The sequence below is a fragment of the Stigmatopora argus genome, chromosome 10, assembly GCF_051989625.1.
Source record: "Stigmatopora argus isolate UIUO_Sarg chromosome 10, RoL_Sarg_1.0, whole genome shotgun sequence".
NCBI classification, from domain to species: Eukaryota; Metazoa; Chordata; class Actinopteri; order Syngnathiformes; family Syngnathidae; genus Stigmatopora; species Stigmatopora argus.
Genome location: NC_135396.1, coordinates 15,458,760 through 15,475,968, shown reverse-complemented (window position 1 = coordinate 15,475,968; position 17,209 = coordinate 15,458,760). Strand labels below are relative to the sequence as shown.

Below are 17,209 nucleotides of genomic sequence, written 5' to 3'. Positions count from 1 at the left end.
TCTGGGGGGGGGGGGGTGGACCACAACCTTTGGTCAACAGGAACATCATCGCACCAGATTGAATCACGTGGTTTGAATTGCACTGATTTTGATATCTTACTGTTATGTTCACTCTCCTTAAAAGGAATGCATCTTAGACCATCTGCACGACTGCAGATTTAAATGTGACGCCTCGACCCAGTGAATTCAGGATGTCAGGATCTCTGGAAATGGGTATACGGCTACACACACATAACAACTTTCATTCGCAACAATCAGTTTTTTCTGGAACACCATGAAATTATACCACACGTCTTCTTCATAGTAGTTCTCCAGATTGTTCTTTCATCTTGCTGTTGAGGGATCGAAGACCCTCCAGGGCCTTGGTTAATCTCCCGTCAGCTGCTGTGTTGTTCGGGACGAACGTGCAATTTGGTCAGCGAGCTTATACTCATCTGGTACGCTGCGGGGAACCCCGATGTTGATGTAGGTTGGGTCCCCATCCAAGAGCGGACCGCTTGGCTCTGCCTTTCCAGTGATGAGGCAGGACGTTTCCTGCACTTGTTTTCCAACTCGAGTCTCTGTGGGCGGGGCGTTCAGATACGCCCAGGTTGTCACTGACAGTGCAGTCACTGTGATGTGGGTGGCAACAGCTTTCACTGTGGCTTCTGTATAGAGGTGCAAAGTCTATGGGAGGTCAGGGTTAAGTGAGGGGTGCTCGTGGCTGGTGAGTAGACGTCAGATGAGTTTCTTCACGGACAAGGGTTTTGACACCGTCCGACTTAGTCTACTCAAGAGTCACCTGTCTCGAACGACCTTGACCTGAATCGACTTTGACTTTTTAGCGATCTTTGCTGCTGTGGAGGTTGGTGAGTTGGGCCACGAATGGGTCTTCCCATCGTGGAGAGAACCAGGACTTCCTTTTATGACTCGGATCAGGATCCAGTCACCTGGCTACACCACCTCCTGCAAGATAGACAAAAAGATCACGGCAGCTTACATGTTCTTTGGATAAGTTTCTCTCCTTCCTTAGTCTCTCGTCATGGTTCATCTTCCCATAGAAGAAGTTGGAATGGTCTTCCATGAACTATCTCAAAAAGGTGTTAATCCCGAGCTAGTTGGTACTATCTTCATATACGTTTTGGCCAGTGTTAGGCGTTCTGGCCATGGCTTATTTATCTCCCCCATGGTTTTCTTAAGCCTTGGTTTTATCGTACCATTTGTTCGCTCTACTTAGGTGTTTTGCCATGTTTTGCACTATGCTGTTTGCAAAATGAGCTCCATTGTTACTCCAGCTGATTCTGGAGATCCCATGTTCTTTACAGATCAATAAAATAACAAATTAAACAGTTCCTACAAAAATTTTAAAAGTAGGTATTTCGATGTCCATCATATCTTTTCCTCCCTTTTGAGACATTTATGGCTCAATTTTGGAATAATTTTTGGTAGGCACGGTAGGCCTTTAGCTGTGTGCAGTTCGTCTGCTGACTGTTCTTGAGATCGGCTCAGTTTTGTTGTTGTGTATGCTGCTGTGTAGTGTTTGCGCTGCTGCTTTAGCTGCTGTGTTCTGTCGTTGTCTTCAACACGTGCTTAACATTTGCTTACGGCTATTTTGTTCGGCTTAATACCCCAATGAACAAAAATCGCAACAATCTTACTTATTCCATCACTATAGTTTGTGTAAATTTAAATGCCTTATCAGTCAAAATCAAAAATGCTAGCTGGTATTCTATTATGATCACTGCTTCCTTGTTAAGATCAAGAACCATATTTGTTTTTCCCTTTCCTCTAATTACACAAATTAACTAATCATACTTAAAACTAGGAAAAACACAAAAAGCAAACCAGGGTGCTTTCTCCCCAGGAAAACAGCTTTCCCGTTCTCTGTAACAGTTAAATTCACATCAATTAATATCCAGAAACAAAATGCACACATTTATAATTCTGAATATAATTGAACCCACTAAATTGTAATCACCCCTTGTTTGTCAAGGTTAATATTTTAGCATAATTGTATCCTTTAAAGCAATTAAAACTCATTACTTATAAAATGCATACTAATCAAGTCCCAATTCATTTAACAATGTGTATCGCGTTGCATATTAAACTCAGTTGTTTGAAATTCAAAATATCCCAATCTAGTAGTCTTTTTATCAAATGTAACATTCAATTGTCTTTGGAGTTTGTCAATCATCTCCTATAAAACTTTCTTAATCAATATTTTTCAATAGTCAGGCATAAAATTAAAATCTAGTTACATTTCTATCCATTGTAGTTTCTCTTCTCTCTAATTGTTTACTTTAAAAATCTGTAAGAAGATCTAGTCTCAATTGTTTACTTTAACTATCTGTAAGAAGGTTTGGTCTCAATTGAAACGCTTTCATTTTTTTTATGGAGACAATAAAACCAATATAAAAAGTTCCTCATGGCTTACAGCATCGCTCCCCGAGCAATAATCTTTCCAATCAATATTTGAGTGCTTGCCATTTCGTCTGATTACGTCAAAAAGTTTATCTTACCTGTCTCCTATAAATGTTTCAACTGAGAGAACCTTCTTATAGTGCACAAAATGGATCCCGCTATTTTCATGTTTGCTGGTTGGTCAGGAACGCGTGTGTTGAGCACCCAGGCTCCCGGGACCGCCGTTGGTCCAGTCTGTTTTCTGTTAGGAAGCACAGTCTCCTCCTGCTAACCCAAATTCAGTGTGTTCCTTTAAAGTTTTTTTTTTCTTTTATGCAGATAGCCAGATTAGCCTCATCCTCTAGTTCCAATCGTGCAGTGAATAATGGCGTTTGGTATGGTCTACTAAATAGGATGTCCATATTTTGTTGTCCGGTTGACCTCGTTATGTAGGCGCAATGACTTCATAACGAAATATGGAACCTTTTTTTCAATTCAGTCAATTATTCTGTTAACACAATTTGGATGCCATTATCACAATAAATCAATAGTACTTTGGAATTTCGTATCAAGCACTGTCTGTTTTTTGTTTTTCCCAGTGCTCCCAAATTTCGCATAGCAGATTTGTTTCTCCACTTCAAATTTCACATTTGGAGTACTGCTGCTTTTTTCATTAAAAATTCCCTTGGACAAAATATTTTTCCATAATTTGGCGTTGCCATCCGTGAAACGGCTTATTGGCAAATTCTGAAATCGATTCCAATTTGCTAAATCATTTTCCACCTTGATACCTAACCGATTGATCATATCTCGGTGGTCGGCCAATCAAAAACACAAAAGGGACAAACAACCATTCACGCTCACTCATTTTCAGACATCCGTGGTCTGCAAATTTTTCCTTTTTTTTATCACTGGTGAAGAGCGCCATCCCCAGTCCTGGGGCTTCTTGGCAGCTAACCACCTTTCGCTGTGTCATGGCAAGTCATTCTAAAAGGAAATAGGTCAATGTTGTTTGGTTGGCATCAATTGTTCGATTCTAATGCAATTAATATTCTAATAGTCATTAATATGAACCACGCTAAAGCATATTCCATCTGCTGATGGGCAAAACAATGAAATACCCTCCATGCACTGATGGCATTCCATGATGTTTATTCCATCTCAGTGAAATCATGCCTATCCTAAATCAATTATTTTATCTAAACCAGACAGGTATTATTTACTTAATAATTTGGATGAATGCCATTTCTGCATTGTTTTCATGTTTGATATCATTAATAATTTGGATGATTCCTAATCCTTAAGTCTAAATCGCAAATCCCTCTCTTTTTGCTAAAATAGCTAAATTGCACTTGTTGAATTGCTGTTCTGCTCCAAGCTTGTGTTTATTTAATATAAGAGCCATTTTTTTGTAGCTCACTCTTACCACGATTAAAATTTAGAGAAACTAACCTTCTACTTAGCAATTTCTTAATCATTTCCTAATGATAAATTTCAGTGTTTATTAGAGGACCCATAATTTGTCACTAATATGTTATATTGTCAATTTTCTGTCTCTAACTCTCTTCTTTTCTTTCTATTACTCTCTCTGCTCATGTCACTTCATCACTGCTCCTCCTTGCTCATCGTGTGGAATGTGAGATGTAACCTGAGATTTCTTGCATTCCAGTCCCCCAATCCCCCCCCTCGTGCTCCTGGCCCCTGCGAGTGGAACCTGGCACGAGGAGTGGGCTGAGCAGAGGGGGGGCACTGTTTCTCAACAGGCCTAATATATATATATATCTTCCTGGGTTAGTGGAACGTGGGCTGGGGAAGAAAGGCAGTTTTAACTTCAGTTGGCTCGCCGCCATTTTTTCTCTTTGTTTGTGGGCTCGGCCATTTTTCCTCTCACATGTGGTCTGCTTTTCAACCCCCCCCCCACCATCCTGTCCCAATTCACCCTCTCTTAAATACTTATTTTTATCCGTCTAAGTATTCTTTTTCGCCGATTAAACTCCTATTTTTCGCGGCAATCATACTTATATCGTTTATGAACGCGTCATAGCGTACTTATATATATATATATATATATTCATATGAAGATTACTTGCATGCGTTTATAGTTTTATTCTATTTCTTTTTTTTTCTTTATATCGAGCTCTTTCATTATCTTGGCACTGTATAACAATATATTTCTTCTATATTTTTAACACAACCCTCGAAGTCCCTTGGCGGGGAGGCGCGACCTCCTCCTGTCTGCTTTCCAGGCAGATAGGCCGACACACAGCCTTTTATCGTGCTGTATACTATTTAACATAATTCCGACACACAGAAAAATGTCTTTCCGACACACAGAAAGAAGAATCTCCGACACACAGAGAAGAGTATACGCAACTTTTCTTTTTTACGAATGAAGCATTTCCCCTCCTCGAAGGGAAACGGGGCCTTGGTGGGTTGGATTCTACAAATTAATTTTAAAAAGTGCCTTACCGTTTTTTGGTGCCTCCTCTGTACGAAAGGATAATTCGTAATCTGTTCCCGGGCCAGCAGGCCAGATCGCCCTCTCTCAAGGCTGGAGTAGCCGACGTCAAGCCATCCATCCTTCTGTCGATCTGCCGTGGCCGGAAAGCAGAGAAGAATCTCGGGTTTCTGGGTTGCCTCGACAATAATCTTCATACAGAGGAAGCAGCAAAACACGTGGTAGTTTTTAGCTCCCGGCCGAATGGAGGTTATCTGGACAGGAGGCCCCATCTCGATGGCTCTCAAAATGGTCGCCGCCCGCTCCTCTCTCTTTGTTCTTGGCTAGCCCCCTTGGCTAGCCCCCACCCTTCCTAAGAAGGAGTCAGCGGACGGACAGTGCCAAGTGTCCACTTCGAGGTCCCCCATCCAGATACGCCGTCCAGTCGGTCGGTTATAGTATTTAATAGAAGTTTAGGCGGAGACAAACTTTAGGCGGGACCAGAAAAAGGGGTGTGTATATACAAAGTGATGACAGGCCTTGACCTGTAGGTGTCAGTAAAAATTCTATTCTAGTAACTAAATTCATAAAAGTGCAGAAAGGTGCAAGATTAAATATAAGAATACAATTCATATTTCACAATTTATATAGTCCGCCTTTCGGCTGAGGTCAGCTGGGATTGGCTCCAGCAACCCTCACAATTTTTGCGAGGATACGCTGTACGCAAAATGAATATCTTTGACGCAAACATTGACAACAGTTGAAGATTGACCTTAGACATTTTCATAGTTGTGATACAGACGCAAGACAGCAGTTTATGGTGTACTTTCGGAGTTTGGGTTGCCCCTATTTTAAAATCAGAAGTCACACTGTCATAACATCCCGTACTATTACTCAACCATTTCAATAGCATTGAGGTACACACAGGAGATATTTTTTTAATCAATTTGAATTAGCAACATGGGTTGGTCAATATTGAAAAACCATTGACCTTTTGACTATTAGGCTCCTTGTCATATGTTAATGTTAAAGTAATTCTACCTTTGTTACCTTTCACTGAAATTTTCATGTGTTCAATGCTTAAAGCAGAGGAATGTTGAAGCATTTCTTCTCTCTTTGGTTACAGCACAGCAGCCTTTAAGCATGCTTTGAAAGCAAATTGATGGTTGCTCGCTTGCTAAAATTACAACTCAGAAAATTCCAAATGTACAAAAAACTTTTTGCTCCTCTCACTCCCATAATGTCCGTGGCAACTCGGCTCAAAGTAGAGTGTAAATTGATCACTCATAACCAACAAGTTTTAAAGAATAAGGAAATTTACTGGGTGTCCTGGTGCAAGTAGAGAAGTAGAGAAATCTACTGGCAATAGCTCAACATCTAGGGGCAAAATCATACAATGGGTGCATGGAATTCTGGTTCAAATTAATGGAGTTCTCTCTCTCTCTGCCTCTTATGTTGTCCTGTCTTGACAATCTGTTTTCACTTTGGAAAAGGGAAATTAGTAAGCACAGAGGAGGCACTGCGTTGGTCACTGCGCCTTGACTCCACCTTCTCTCTCAAGCATTATGTGAAATGTGATGTCATTTGGTCTTGTGGATAAGATTAATTAATAAAAAAATAGATATTTTTTTATTTATAACCACAGCAGTGTTTTCATTTTTGTTGTCAAAATGGAATTTGAATGTGTATTTCTGTGGTGGTTTTATTTTTGCATGTGGTTTGTAGGACCTCATAAGATTCAATGGCTCAATGACATACGTATTTTTAAGATTTGTATTTTGTTGGATACTTTCAAGTGCATTGGATAAATATTGGAAACCTTGAAAAATCAACTGATCAATTATTATTGCTTTTTTCCCCCAGCCTGATACCTTTCTACCTGCATCTCAAACCAATTGGGAAGCCGTCACCATGCATGTAAGTCATTCATGGGCTGCATGAAATGTTACATGACTGAATTAAAATGTAGTAAATGATGTCTAGCGGCATGGTGGTCAAGTGGTTCGCGCATCGGCCTCACAGTTTTGGGTTCAAGGTTTCAATCCCACGTTAGTCCTCACTATATGGAGTTTGCATGTTCTCCCTAGGCTTGCATGGGTTTTCTCCGGGTAGTCCAGTTTCCCACCACATCCCAAAAACATGCATGATAGGCTGGTTGAACACTCTAAATTGCCCTTAGGTATGATTGTGTATGGTTATCTATCTCCTTGTGCCATGTGACTGGCTGGCCACCGATTAAGGGTCCCCCGCCTGGTGCCCATTGTCAGCTGGGCTAGGCTCCAGCACCTCGCATGACCCTTGTGAGGATCAGCGGTTCAGAAAATGAATGGATGAATGAATGATGTCTACTTTGGAAATGAGATGTTTTCTTAATGCAAAGAAATTGCAAAATGTCCATTTAGGTCAACCAATCTATAAAAGAGTCATTGTCTTTATTTACATTTTTACATCGGACCTTCTAAATAAAAAATCCTGACCTTGTGTTTAATCATCCAATCGGTGTAAGTGTAAAATGCTACTACCCAAACATACTTTGTGTCATCCATCCATCCAACCCCCACAACACTGTATGACTAGTCTTAAGCACAGAGATATGTTTGCCATGTTAATAAGGATTATGACATATTATGATAATATCCATTTGCATCCACCAAGACGCAGAAACGTATTACATGTACACGGTCAATTCATGCATACACAATTGTGTACATTTTACATCAACAGCCTCATGTATAATGAGCCTGTTGATCTAAAATGTCATGCTTTCTTAGACTAATGTTTTTGCAAGTGCATATAATCCCAGTCATTTTTGTATGTCTCTGTGGTCAGTGACTTATGAAATCATAATAATTAGTATGCGTTGTTGTGCATGGCACTTTTTTGCATCAATTGTCTGCGTGTGTGAATGTATGTTATCACATACTATCATATCCACTACATAGGGATGGATGCACATGCACATTTTGTCCCAGTTTTAGGATTTAAGATGATGTATGGAGCTTGTTATAGTCATTTATCACAATCATTTTGGTTGTGTATAACACTAAACATGAAAAAAAAAGAATTGGGTGGAATAATGTGTTTTTTTTTACTTTGATTCTTAGGATAGCGGTCCTGTCGGGCCAACATCACTCACAGAGGTTCCACTTTCATTAGATGTCCTGGATCAAACCATTGCTGCGTTTGATACTGTGGAACAGCTTCTCAAATCTCTGAACCCAGCCACATGGAAACAGGACCTGGACAGCATCTACACGCAAACACACATCCATTACAGAGGCAGGGCTTATCATCTTGCAAGCAGACATAACAAAGGTATGTTATACATTTGTACCTACATTGGAATTGGGATTTTTTATTTTCCCTCTACTAAATATAGTAGTTTTGCATGAATAGATTTAGCACACTGTCACCTGTAGAAACGAGCACTAAGCAGGTAACCCGTTTATTATTATTTGTTATAGTTAATTCTAACTATCGCAGCCACCGTATTTATCTCATCTCATCTCATATTGTGAGCCGCTTTATCCTCATTAGGGTTGTGGGGGGTGCTGGAGCCCATCCCAGCTGACTCCGGGCCAGAGGCGGGGGACACCGCACAAGCAGACAAACAACCATTCGCGCTCATACTCATACCTAGAGGCAATGTAGAGTGTCCAATCGACCTACCATCCATGTTTTTGGAATGTCGGAAGAAACTAGGAGTACCTGGAGGAAACCCACGCAGGCCTATGGAGAACATGCAAACTCCACACAGGTGGACCGACCTGGATTTGAACCCAGGACCCCAGAGCTATCAGGCCGACACGCTAACCACTCGCGCCACTGGGCCGCCCCCGTACATTTATGTAATTTTTATGCGTTCTTTACAAAATATTTGAACAAGACAGTATTCATATTCATCAAGGCTTATGTAGGTTCTGCTAACATATAGTACGTACATATGGTACAAAAAAAAACAAGGCCTCAGTTAGGTAGTTGCAGGAGGTAGCTGATACAACATAGCACCTCACTCTAATTGAAAATTCAGCTAGTGCAGTGAGGAAGAAATGTGCAGTAGTCAGCACTTGGCTTTGTTTTTCTTAAGAGACAGACATCCTCACTTGCTCACATTTTCCTTTGTTTCCTTGAAAACTCCAAATCAGATCATAACTACAAATGAATGTGTTTTAATTCAAAATAATTTACATACAAGCAAAATAATAAATTGAATTATAAACAACTAAGCTTACTCATCTTTTTTGGTCAGTGAGAAAAAATAGAACTTTATTCACTGGGTGGTAAAACTATAGACACTAATGCATTATAAAGTATGCAACTCTAGCTATATATATATATATATATATATATATATATATATATATATATATATATATATATATATATATATATATATACATACACACACAGGCTCAGGGAACATGCAAACTCCACACAGATGGACATGACCTGGACTTGATCCCAGGACCCCAGAGCTGTAAGGCCGACGCACTAACCACTCATGTCACCCATGTTGTTTTGTATTTTGTCAAATAAACAACAAGTGTCTAATGAACAAAAAATAATTGTATAAGAGAATACTTAAATTTTCAAAGCGTAAACAATAGTAGTTTTGATTGCATGACACTTCCGCCATGCCGTCAATCACCACGTCCACTTGGCTTACCAGTACCCGGACATTTCGTCGACGGACACTTCGTCGCCAGACGCTTCGTCCCCGGACGGTTCGTCGAACGGACGCTTCGTCGCTGGACAGTTCGTCAACCGGACACTTCGTCGACGGACAATTCGTCCCCGGACAATTCGTCGCCGGACACTTCGTCGCCAGACAGTTCGCCTAACCTTAACCACTAACCTTTACCACTATTAAAGAAGACAAAGGAAATTCACATATTCTTTATTAAAGAAAATAAAACGGCAAAAACTCGCTCAACAACACAAACACATTAACATTTGGGTGTGTGCGTACTAAATGTGCTCGTCTCTAAACACACTACGCACACAAACGGTTCCTACGTTAAACGGTTCTTATGTTGAGCGCTCCACGTTTGGAAAGACCCCAAAAAGAATCAACATGAAATTCACAGATGGGAGTTTTTATTTTATTTTCTTTAATAAAGAAAAATAAAAACTCCCATCTGTGAATTTCACAGAATCAACGTGAAATTCACAAATGGGAGTTTTTATTTTTCTTTATTAAAGAAAATAAAATAAAAACTCCCATCTGTGAATTTCATGTTGATTCTTTTTGGGGTCTTTCCAAACGTGGAGCGCTCAACGTAGGAACCGTTTCGTGCAGTGTGTTTAGAGACGAGCACATTTAGTACGCACACGCCCAAATGTTAATGTGTTTGTGTTGTCGAGCGAGTTTTTGCTGTTTTATTTTCTTTAATAAAGAATATGTGAATTTCCTTTGTCTTCTTTTTAATAAAATTTTTAATAAATTAATTTTACTTATTGCCTTTCATTTTAAAAATGGAGCGCTCAACGAGGAACCGTTTAACGTAGGAACCGTTTAACGTAGGAACCGTTTAACGTAGGAACCGTTTAACGTAGGAACCGTTTAACGTAGGAACCGTTTAACGTAGGAACCGTTTAACGTAGGAACCGTTTAACGTAGGAACCGTTTAACGTAGGAACCGTTTAACGTAGGAACCGTTTAACGTAGGAACCGTTTAACGTAGGAACCGTTTAACGTAGGAACCGTTTAACGTAGGAACCGTTTAACGTAGGAACCGTTTAACGTAGGAACCGTTTAACGTAGGAACCGTTTAACGTAGGAACCGTTTAACGTAGGAACCGTTTAACGTAGGAACCGTTTAACGTAGGAACCGTTTAACGTAGGAACCGTTTAACGTAGGAACCGTTTAACGTAGGAACCGTTTAACGTAGGAACCGTTTAACGTAGGAACCGTTTAACGTAGGAACCGTTTAACGTAGGAACCGTTTAACGTAGGAATCGTTTCGTGCGTAGTGTGTTTAGCGAGCACATTTAGTACTTGCACACACCCAAATGTTAATGTGTTTGTGTTGTGGAGCGAGTTTTTGCTGTTATTTTCTTTAATAAAGAATATGTGAATTTCCTTTGTCTTCTTTAATAGTGGTTAAGGTTAGGCGAACTGTCTGGCGACGAAGTGTCCGGTGACGAATTGTCCGTCGACGAAGTGTCCAGTCGCCAAACTGTCCGGCGACGAAACGTTCGTTCGACGAACTGTCCGCGGACGAAGCGTCCGTCGACGAAGTGTCCGTCGACGAAATGTCCGGTCACGGGCTTACCCAGCCTAGCTGCTTCGTGGTCGATGCTCGCTTTGCTCAGTTGCAAAAACTCATCTCCCGAGAGTTCTCCTTTCACTACTTGAGCTTACTTTTCCACGGTGGTTACACTTACTGAATTCAAGTCCTCTTTTACCCTAAAAAGCAGTTGTTTTTCTGATAAAATCCCTATTTTTCAAAGCTGGGGGCGAGTAGGAAGACTATCTTGAATGAATAAATGATGTTGCGACAATGGTTTTGAATGTCTACAGTGTAATAAATGGCTCTTTCAGAGCATCAGCAACAAATAGATACATTATCTTCATTTTATTGTGGATGCCACCTCACAGTGTAGAGCAGGGGTGGCGAACAAGTTAGACACAAAGAGCCAAAATTTAAAACTTTGAGAGTCAAAGAGCCACACACTATGTCAGAAGCAGCATAAAAAATCCATTCTGCCACATTATTTTTCAAATGGAATTTCTTATTTGTTTTTAATGGGCCCTAATGAATTTGAGTGTGTTTTAAGAGAGAATAAAAATAAGAGAAACATGGAATGAGGGACAGTACAGACGTTCCCCTACTTACGAACATTCAACGAACAACGGTACATACGAACATGTCTGCAAATTGCGTTTAAGTCAAAAAATGTTCGTAAGTCCAATTTTGTATTTTTTTCCGAGTAGTACCGTAATTACTCGAATATAACACGCAGATTTTTGCTATATAATTAATTCCAATAGTTGGGGGTGCGTGTTATAATCAATAACTAAAATAAATTACAAATTTTCGATCGAAAAAAGCATTGTCAAACTCACTTTGACGCACGGATTTTACGTCATCTCGTACAGCCGACGCACGGATTTTACGTCATCTCGTAAAGCCAATCGGATGATGTGTTGTGGGAGGAAGAGGAAGTTGACGCATACCGGCTGTAGCCAATCCATTGATTGCTTTCGTTTCCTGTATTTAAGTAGCGACGCGTCATCACACGTCGCCGGATCATTCACTATCGTTGACGATCATTGACTGTTGTTAGCGGTTGCTAGCGGTCGCTAGCTGTCGTTATTCTGTTGCCTCTGTCCGTATGCGCGCCGCATGCGGCCACGTTTGTTTCCACGCCTTGGTTGATTCATTAAAGGACTCCGTATCACGCTGAATGCCTCGTCCTCTCCTGCTTCCTGCATTTGGGTGTACCTACATCCACGGTCGCGTCGCACAACGCGGCGCGACCGTAACAGATGCCCCCGATCGCGCTGCGACGACCCAGCGACGCGGCGCGATCATAACAAGAGGACAGACAAAGAGAGAGAGGAACTCTTCATTTGAAGGATTCTAATGAATAAATTTGTTTGAACAAAACAATCGTGAAACGAAGAAAAAAAGGTAAGATTTCTGATTTTCGTCAGCGGGAAATTTTAGGTGCGCACTATATTCGATTACTGCGTTTTTCCAGATATTTTTGGCCCAAAATTACCTGCGTGTTATTTTCGAGTGCGCGTTATATTCGAGTAATTACGGTACTTCTTTCCGCCGCTAATACCGACGCCTGGCGCTGTGAGGGCTCAGCTCACCCAGCATCTACCTTCTTCGTTGCAATGCGGAAGTGCGTGAATGTATCTCCAGTGGGCAAAGTACCTTTTTCATTTGTATCATTAAATATCTCGTGCATCCATTATTGAATATGGTTGGTAAAAAGCGAAATGCTTCTATTGAGGGAGTTGCAAGGAAGATGCAAGCCATTTCATTTGAAACGAGTGGCAATAATAACGAAGCTTGATGCGGGTGAGAGTGGTGAGCGTTTCACGGGCATACAACAGAAAGATCGAGCAGCAGGACCCAAATATTGAACGTTGCACAAAGTTTGCAAATCAATTGAATTATGCCATACAGTGCTACCGCATCATTTATGATGAAAAAAAGAAGAAAACTGTGCAATCGTCGTTAGATCGCTTCTTTCGGCCAGTTTCTAGTAAATCTCTCTCTCTCTAATGTATGTATACAGTACTGTATGTATTCTCTCCATTTTATTAAATGTTTTTTCAGTACAAACCAATGTGTGTTACTTATACAAGCCTTAAACATACAAATGCACTTATATAAACCTTCAATATACTTATATAGGCCTTAAACATAATTTATAAAACAAAATATAGCACTGAATCAACTTACAAACAAATTCAACTTATGAACAATCGCTCGGAACCTAACTCGTTCGTAAGTAGGGGAGCGTCTGTATACACAAAATATGATCAGAAGCAAAGAGCCACATTTTTGGGGGGGTCAGGAGCCGCGCGTGTTCGCCACTCCTGGTGAAGAGGTTCCCTTGCCTGACTTCGGTGTGGCCAGGTGCGGGCTCGATTTCTCTGTGTGCCCTACGGCTGACTGGGTGTAGTCTAGGGTGTAGTATGCCTTTCGCTTTCGCCCGAAGTCAGCTGGGTTAGGCTCCAGGAACCCTGCAACCCTTTCGAGGATGTGCGGTATGGAAGATCGTGATGATGATGAGGATGATGGTGAGGGTGATGAGGATGATGATGATCATGATGATGATGAGGAGAAGGAGGAGGAGGAGGAGGAAGAGGAGGAGGATCAATTTTATTGTTGCTTTTGTTTATTTACACTTGTGTGGTATGGACAAATATTAATGTTCTATGTCTTTTTTAATTCTCCTTTTCACACTTGCACAAATACACATGAATGTCAAGTTAAGACAAAAGAATAACTGAAAAGCTGAACAACTCAAGTGTCCTTATTATGTGTGTGGATGTGTACAGTTAGATTAGTATGGTTCTCAGTCGAAGTTCTGTTCATATTTTGCTGCATTGTAGTGATTCTCACTGAAAAAGAATGTTGTATGGACAGGCCACCTAAGCTAAGGAGGATGTTTTCAAGTAAGTGTGTGAAACAGTTATGGTGCTATAAAATTGCATGGCACTGGTATGAGAACTCAATTTACCTTTAATGGCCACTGCAAAGATGTCTTTCACTCCAAACACACTGTATGAAAAGACAGATCCCGTTCCTGTTCTGAGCTAAACTGGCCAGCAATCTCAGCTGCAGTCTGGAAACAATTGTCTATTGAGACTTTCAAAGCTTCATCTGATAAAAGGCGCTGATTAGGTTCAAAAGGTACGTGTACCAACTGATCCACCTATGGTAGAATTAGTGTTAACAAGAGATATTGCACTCTAGCTCTCCTTTAAAGTTTCAACTTACATAAAATACCACATTCCAAAAACGTGCATGGTAGGCTGGTTAGGCACTCTCAATTAGCCCTAGGTATGAGTGTGAGTGTAAATGGTTGTCCGTCTCCTCGTTCCCTGCGATTGGCTGGCCACCAATTCAGGGTGTCGCCCGCCTGGTGCCTGAAGTCAGCCAGGATAGGCTCCAGCACCCCCCGCAACCATTGTGAGGATAAGCGATTCAGAAAATGAATGAAAGAATAGCTTACTTGCACTGATGTTTGCATGTTTAGGTTCATTTATTTACTGTGGTTGTGGGAGAACATGAATTTTTAAGGTCCAATATTTGTTGTTAAACCTCATGAAGTTGAAGTAAACATATTGAGTCCTTAGTTTATTTTAATTTTATTATTCCTCAGATGAGTTGTTGAGGTATTCTTGTCTTTTTTTGCATTAAAATAAGTTTTGTGATTAAGAATTATACAAATAAATGTGACCTGACTTCAGTCTGACCAGACCAAGAATTTCAAAATGTGGTCTGTGGTCTCGTATGTTAAACACTACCTGTTTCGCCTGAGATTACAATAGCTCACTGGTGTCAACCTTCACAATGTCAATACGAGCTTTTTACGTTCACCATGGATATTACAAGCCTCATACATGTTGAGTAACACACCATGTCAAATAATATGCAGTACAGTGTTTTACTTCTAAAATGACTGTCTTTATGAAACAATGATAATATAAGGTAAGCATAAATTCAATCAGGGTGGGCAGGGGGATTTAATGGATTAATTGCTTTAGTGAGATTTTATGGAAATTCTAGGCTGAATGATATAAATCATTAATTTTATTAGTCAAAATTGTCTTGCATGAAAAAAAAACTATAAAATATGACTTACTGACAAATGTTTCCCAGAGGATGGGTGTGGGTTTGTCACATCATATGAAGTATCCATTCCACTGTTTTCTGTTTTCTGTCCAGTTGACCTGAATCGCCTCTACGATGACGTAAAGCGGTATAGCTGCACCCCTCGCAATTACTCCATTAACCTGCGTGAGGAGCTTAGGGCCACCAATGCAGTTTTTTTCCCCCGGTGTCTGCTAGTGAAGCGCTGTGGCGGTAACTGTGGCTGCGGAACGAATAACTGGAACAACGGCTGCACATGTCAGCCCTCAAAGACCACACTTAAATTACATGAGGTGGGTTGCACATCTTGAAGATATCGTTGACATGAGGAGATTCTGAATGTTATTTGTGCTTGTTACTTTTTGAATAATGTGATAAGTAAATAAATCAATTGATTTTGCATCCCGCCTATTCTTACAAGGGTCACAGGAGTTCATAGCCAGCCAATCACATGGCACAGTGAAAAATTTGTGTTCAACAATCCTATAATCCAGTCTAATATTTACAAAATTTACAATATTCAAAATGTATAAATATTGTCATTTCTAGAGTGGGGACCCTTAGCTATACTTCCTCCTAAGGAATACTTTGTATGATACAGTGGTACCTCGAGATACGAGCTTAATTCGTTCCGGGACTGAGCTCGTATGTCGATTTTCTCATAACTCAAATGAAACTAACTAAAGACAAATTAATTTGTTCCAACCCTCTGAAAAAACACAAAAAACAGGATATTGGATTGGAAAAAATGTTTTGCACGGCAACGCGCTGGTAAAATTACATAAACAAATTTAAATGAACTTGGATTAAGATGCAGACACACTCAAAAATAAGTTTAGTCGAACCTAACACTAAACTTAATTCTAATTTTGTTTGACATTTTGATGCCTTTCTTCTCCCGGCTTGGCTCTTTTTGCCCTACCTCCACACTGACTTTCAGTCAATATCGAGGGTTGTTTGAGTTTGGATTCCCTTCAAAATATTCCCAAAATGAGGCACACAAATGTCCTCACAATAGGATAACACACGACCACTTGCCAACAAGAAGTAGTATATACGCCATTCGCACTGAATAACGGAAGAAAAAAAACACTGAAAAAATGCAACGCTCTGCCCAGTGCTCGCAGAGACATTACAAAGAAGGAGTTGCGACCAGAGACATTACATGAGGGAGTTGTGGGGAGAGAGAAAGTGCCCATGATGTTCTTATGAGCAGCATCTCACGTCCGCTGTCTGCTCGTATATCAAAATTTGTCTTGTATCTCAAGATAAATATTTGCCCGAAATTTTACCCGTATCTCGAATTGCTCGTATGTTGGGCCACTCGTATGTCGAGGTACCACTGTATAACTAAATACTCAACTCATACTAAAACTCAATGTGGCAAGAGGATTATGACATTTATTTAAATGAGATAAAAGGCAAATTAAAAAAAAAGAGGTTGTCTATGATTGTATTATATTTCCATTTTTATGCCATAGCTGTACATTGTTTGTTCTTTTCTGAGCAATGTACAATCTGATCAGTTTTTTGAGCACCCATCAGCAAACTGATCCTCCCATAATTCCCCTCTCAATTTATCCCTTTAAAGCTCTCACTTTATCTACTTTGTCTCTTTGTTCTCTCATTGTTTCATTTTTGAGTCCCACTCTATCTTTCTATTTGTAATTGCTAATAATTAGGCTGCAGACATGCAGAATTTTGGTTATACCGGTAATTGTGTGTGCGCATCTTCCGCTTTTTATTGCATTGTTACTCATCCCATTATTTCTGCGCTCAGAAGCGCTGTGATTAATCATAGCAAGTGTTTCATCAGTTGGGCCTATGCTAATTATATAAAAAATAAATACATAAAAAAACAAAGTATTTCCTATTTCTTTTAACATTACCCATTCAGCAAATATAGAGAAAAGCATGGTTAGGTCTTTTTTTTCTTCAATTTTGAACTATGAAAGGCCAGTTGATTCCCACCCTTCTGCTAGGGGCAATTTAGAGTGTTCAACCATCCTACCCTGCATGTTTTGGGGATGTGGGAGGAAACCAGAGTAC

At 40.2% G+C, this 17,209-nt stretch overlaps 1 protein-coding gene across 2 annotated transcripts in view; it reads left to right on the top strand.

The window, feature by feature from the left end:
• The window catches only part of pdgfd (platelet derived growth factor d), a 68,723-nt gene that overhangs the window by 50,046 nt on the left and 1,468 nt on the right, over positions 1 to 17,209 (top strand). For both annotated transcript variants that reach the window (XM_077611744.1, XM_077611745.1), the window contains exons 4-6: positions 6,680 to 6,733; positions 7,921 to 8,131; positions 15,236 to 15,453. In XM_077611744.1, coding sequence (XP_077467870.1) covers positions 6,680 to 6,733; positions 7,921 to 8,131; positions 15,236 to 15,453 — 483 coding nt within the window. The remainder of the gene's footprint in view (positions 1 to 6,679; positions 6,734 to 7,920; positions 8,132 to 15,235; positions 15,454 to 17,209) is intronic.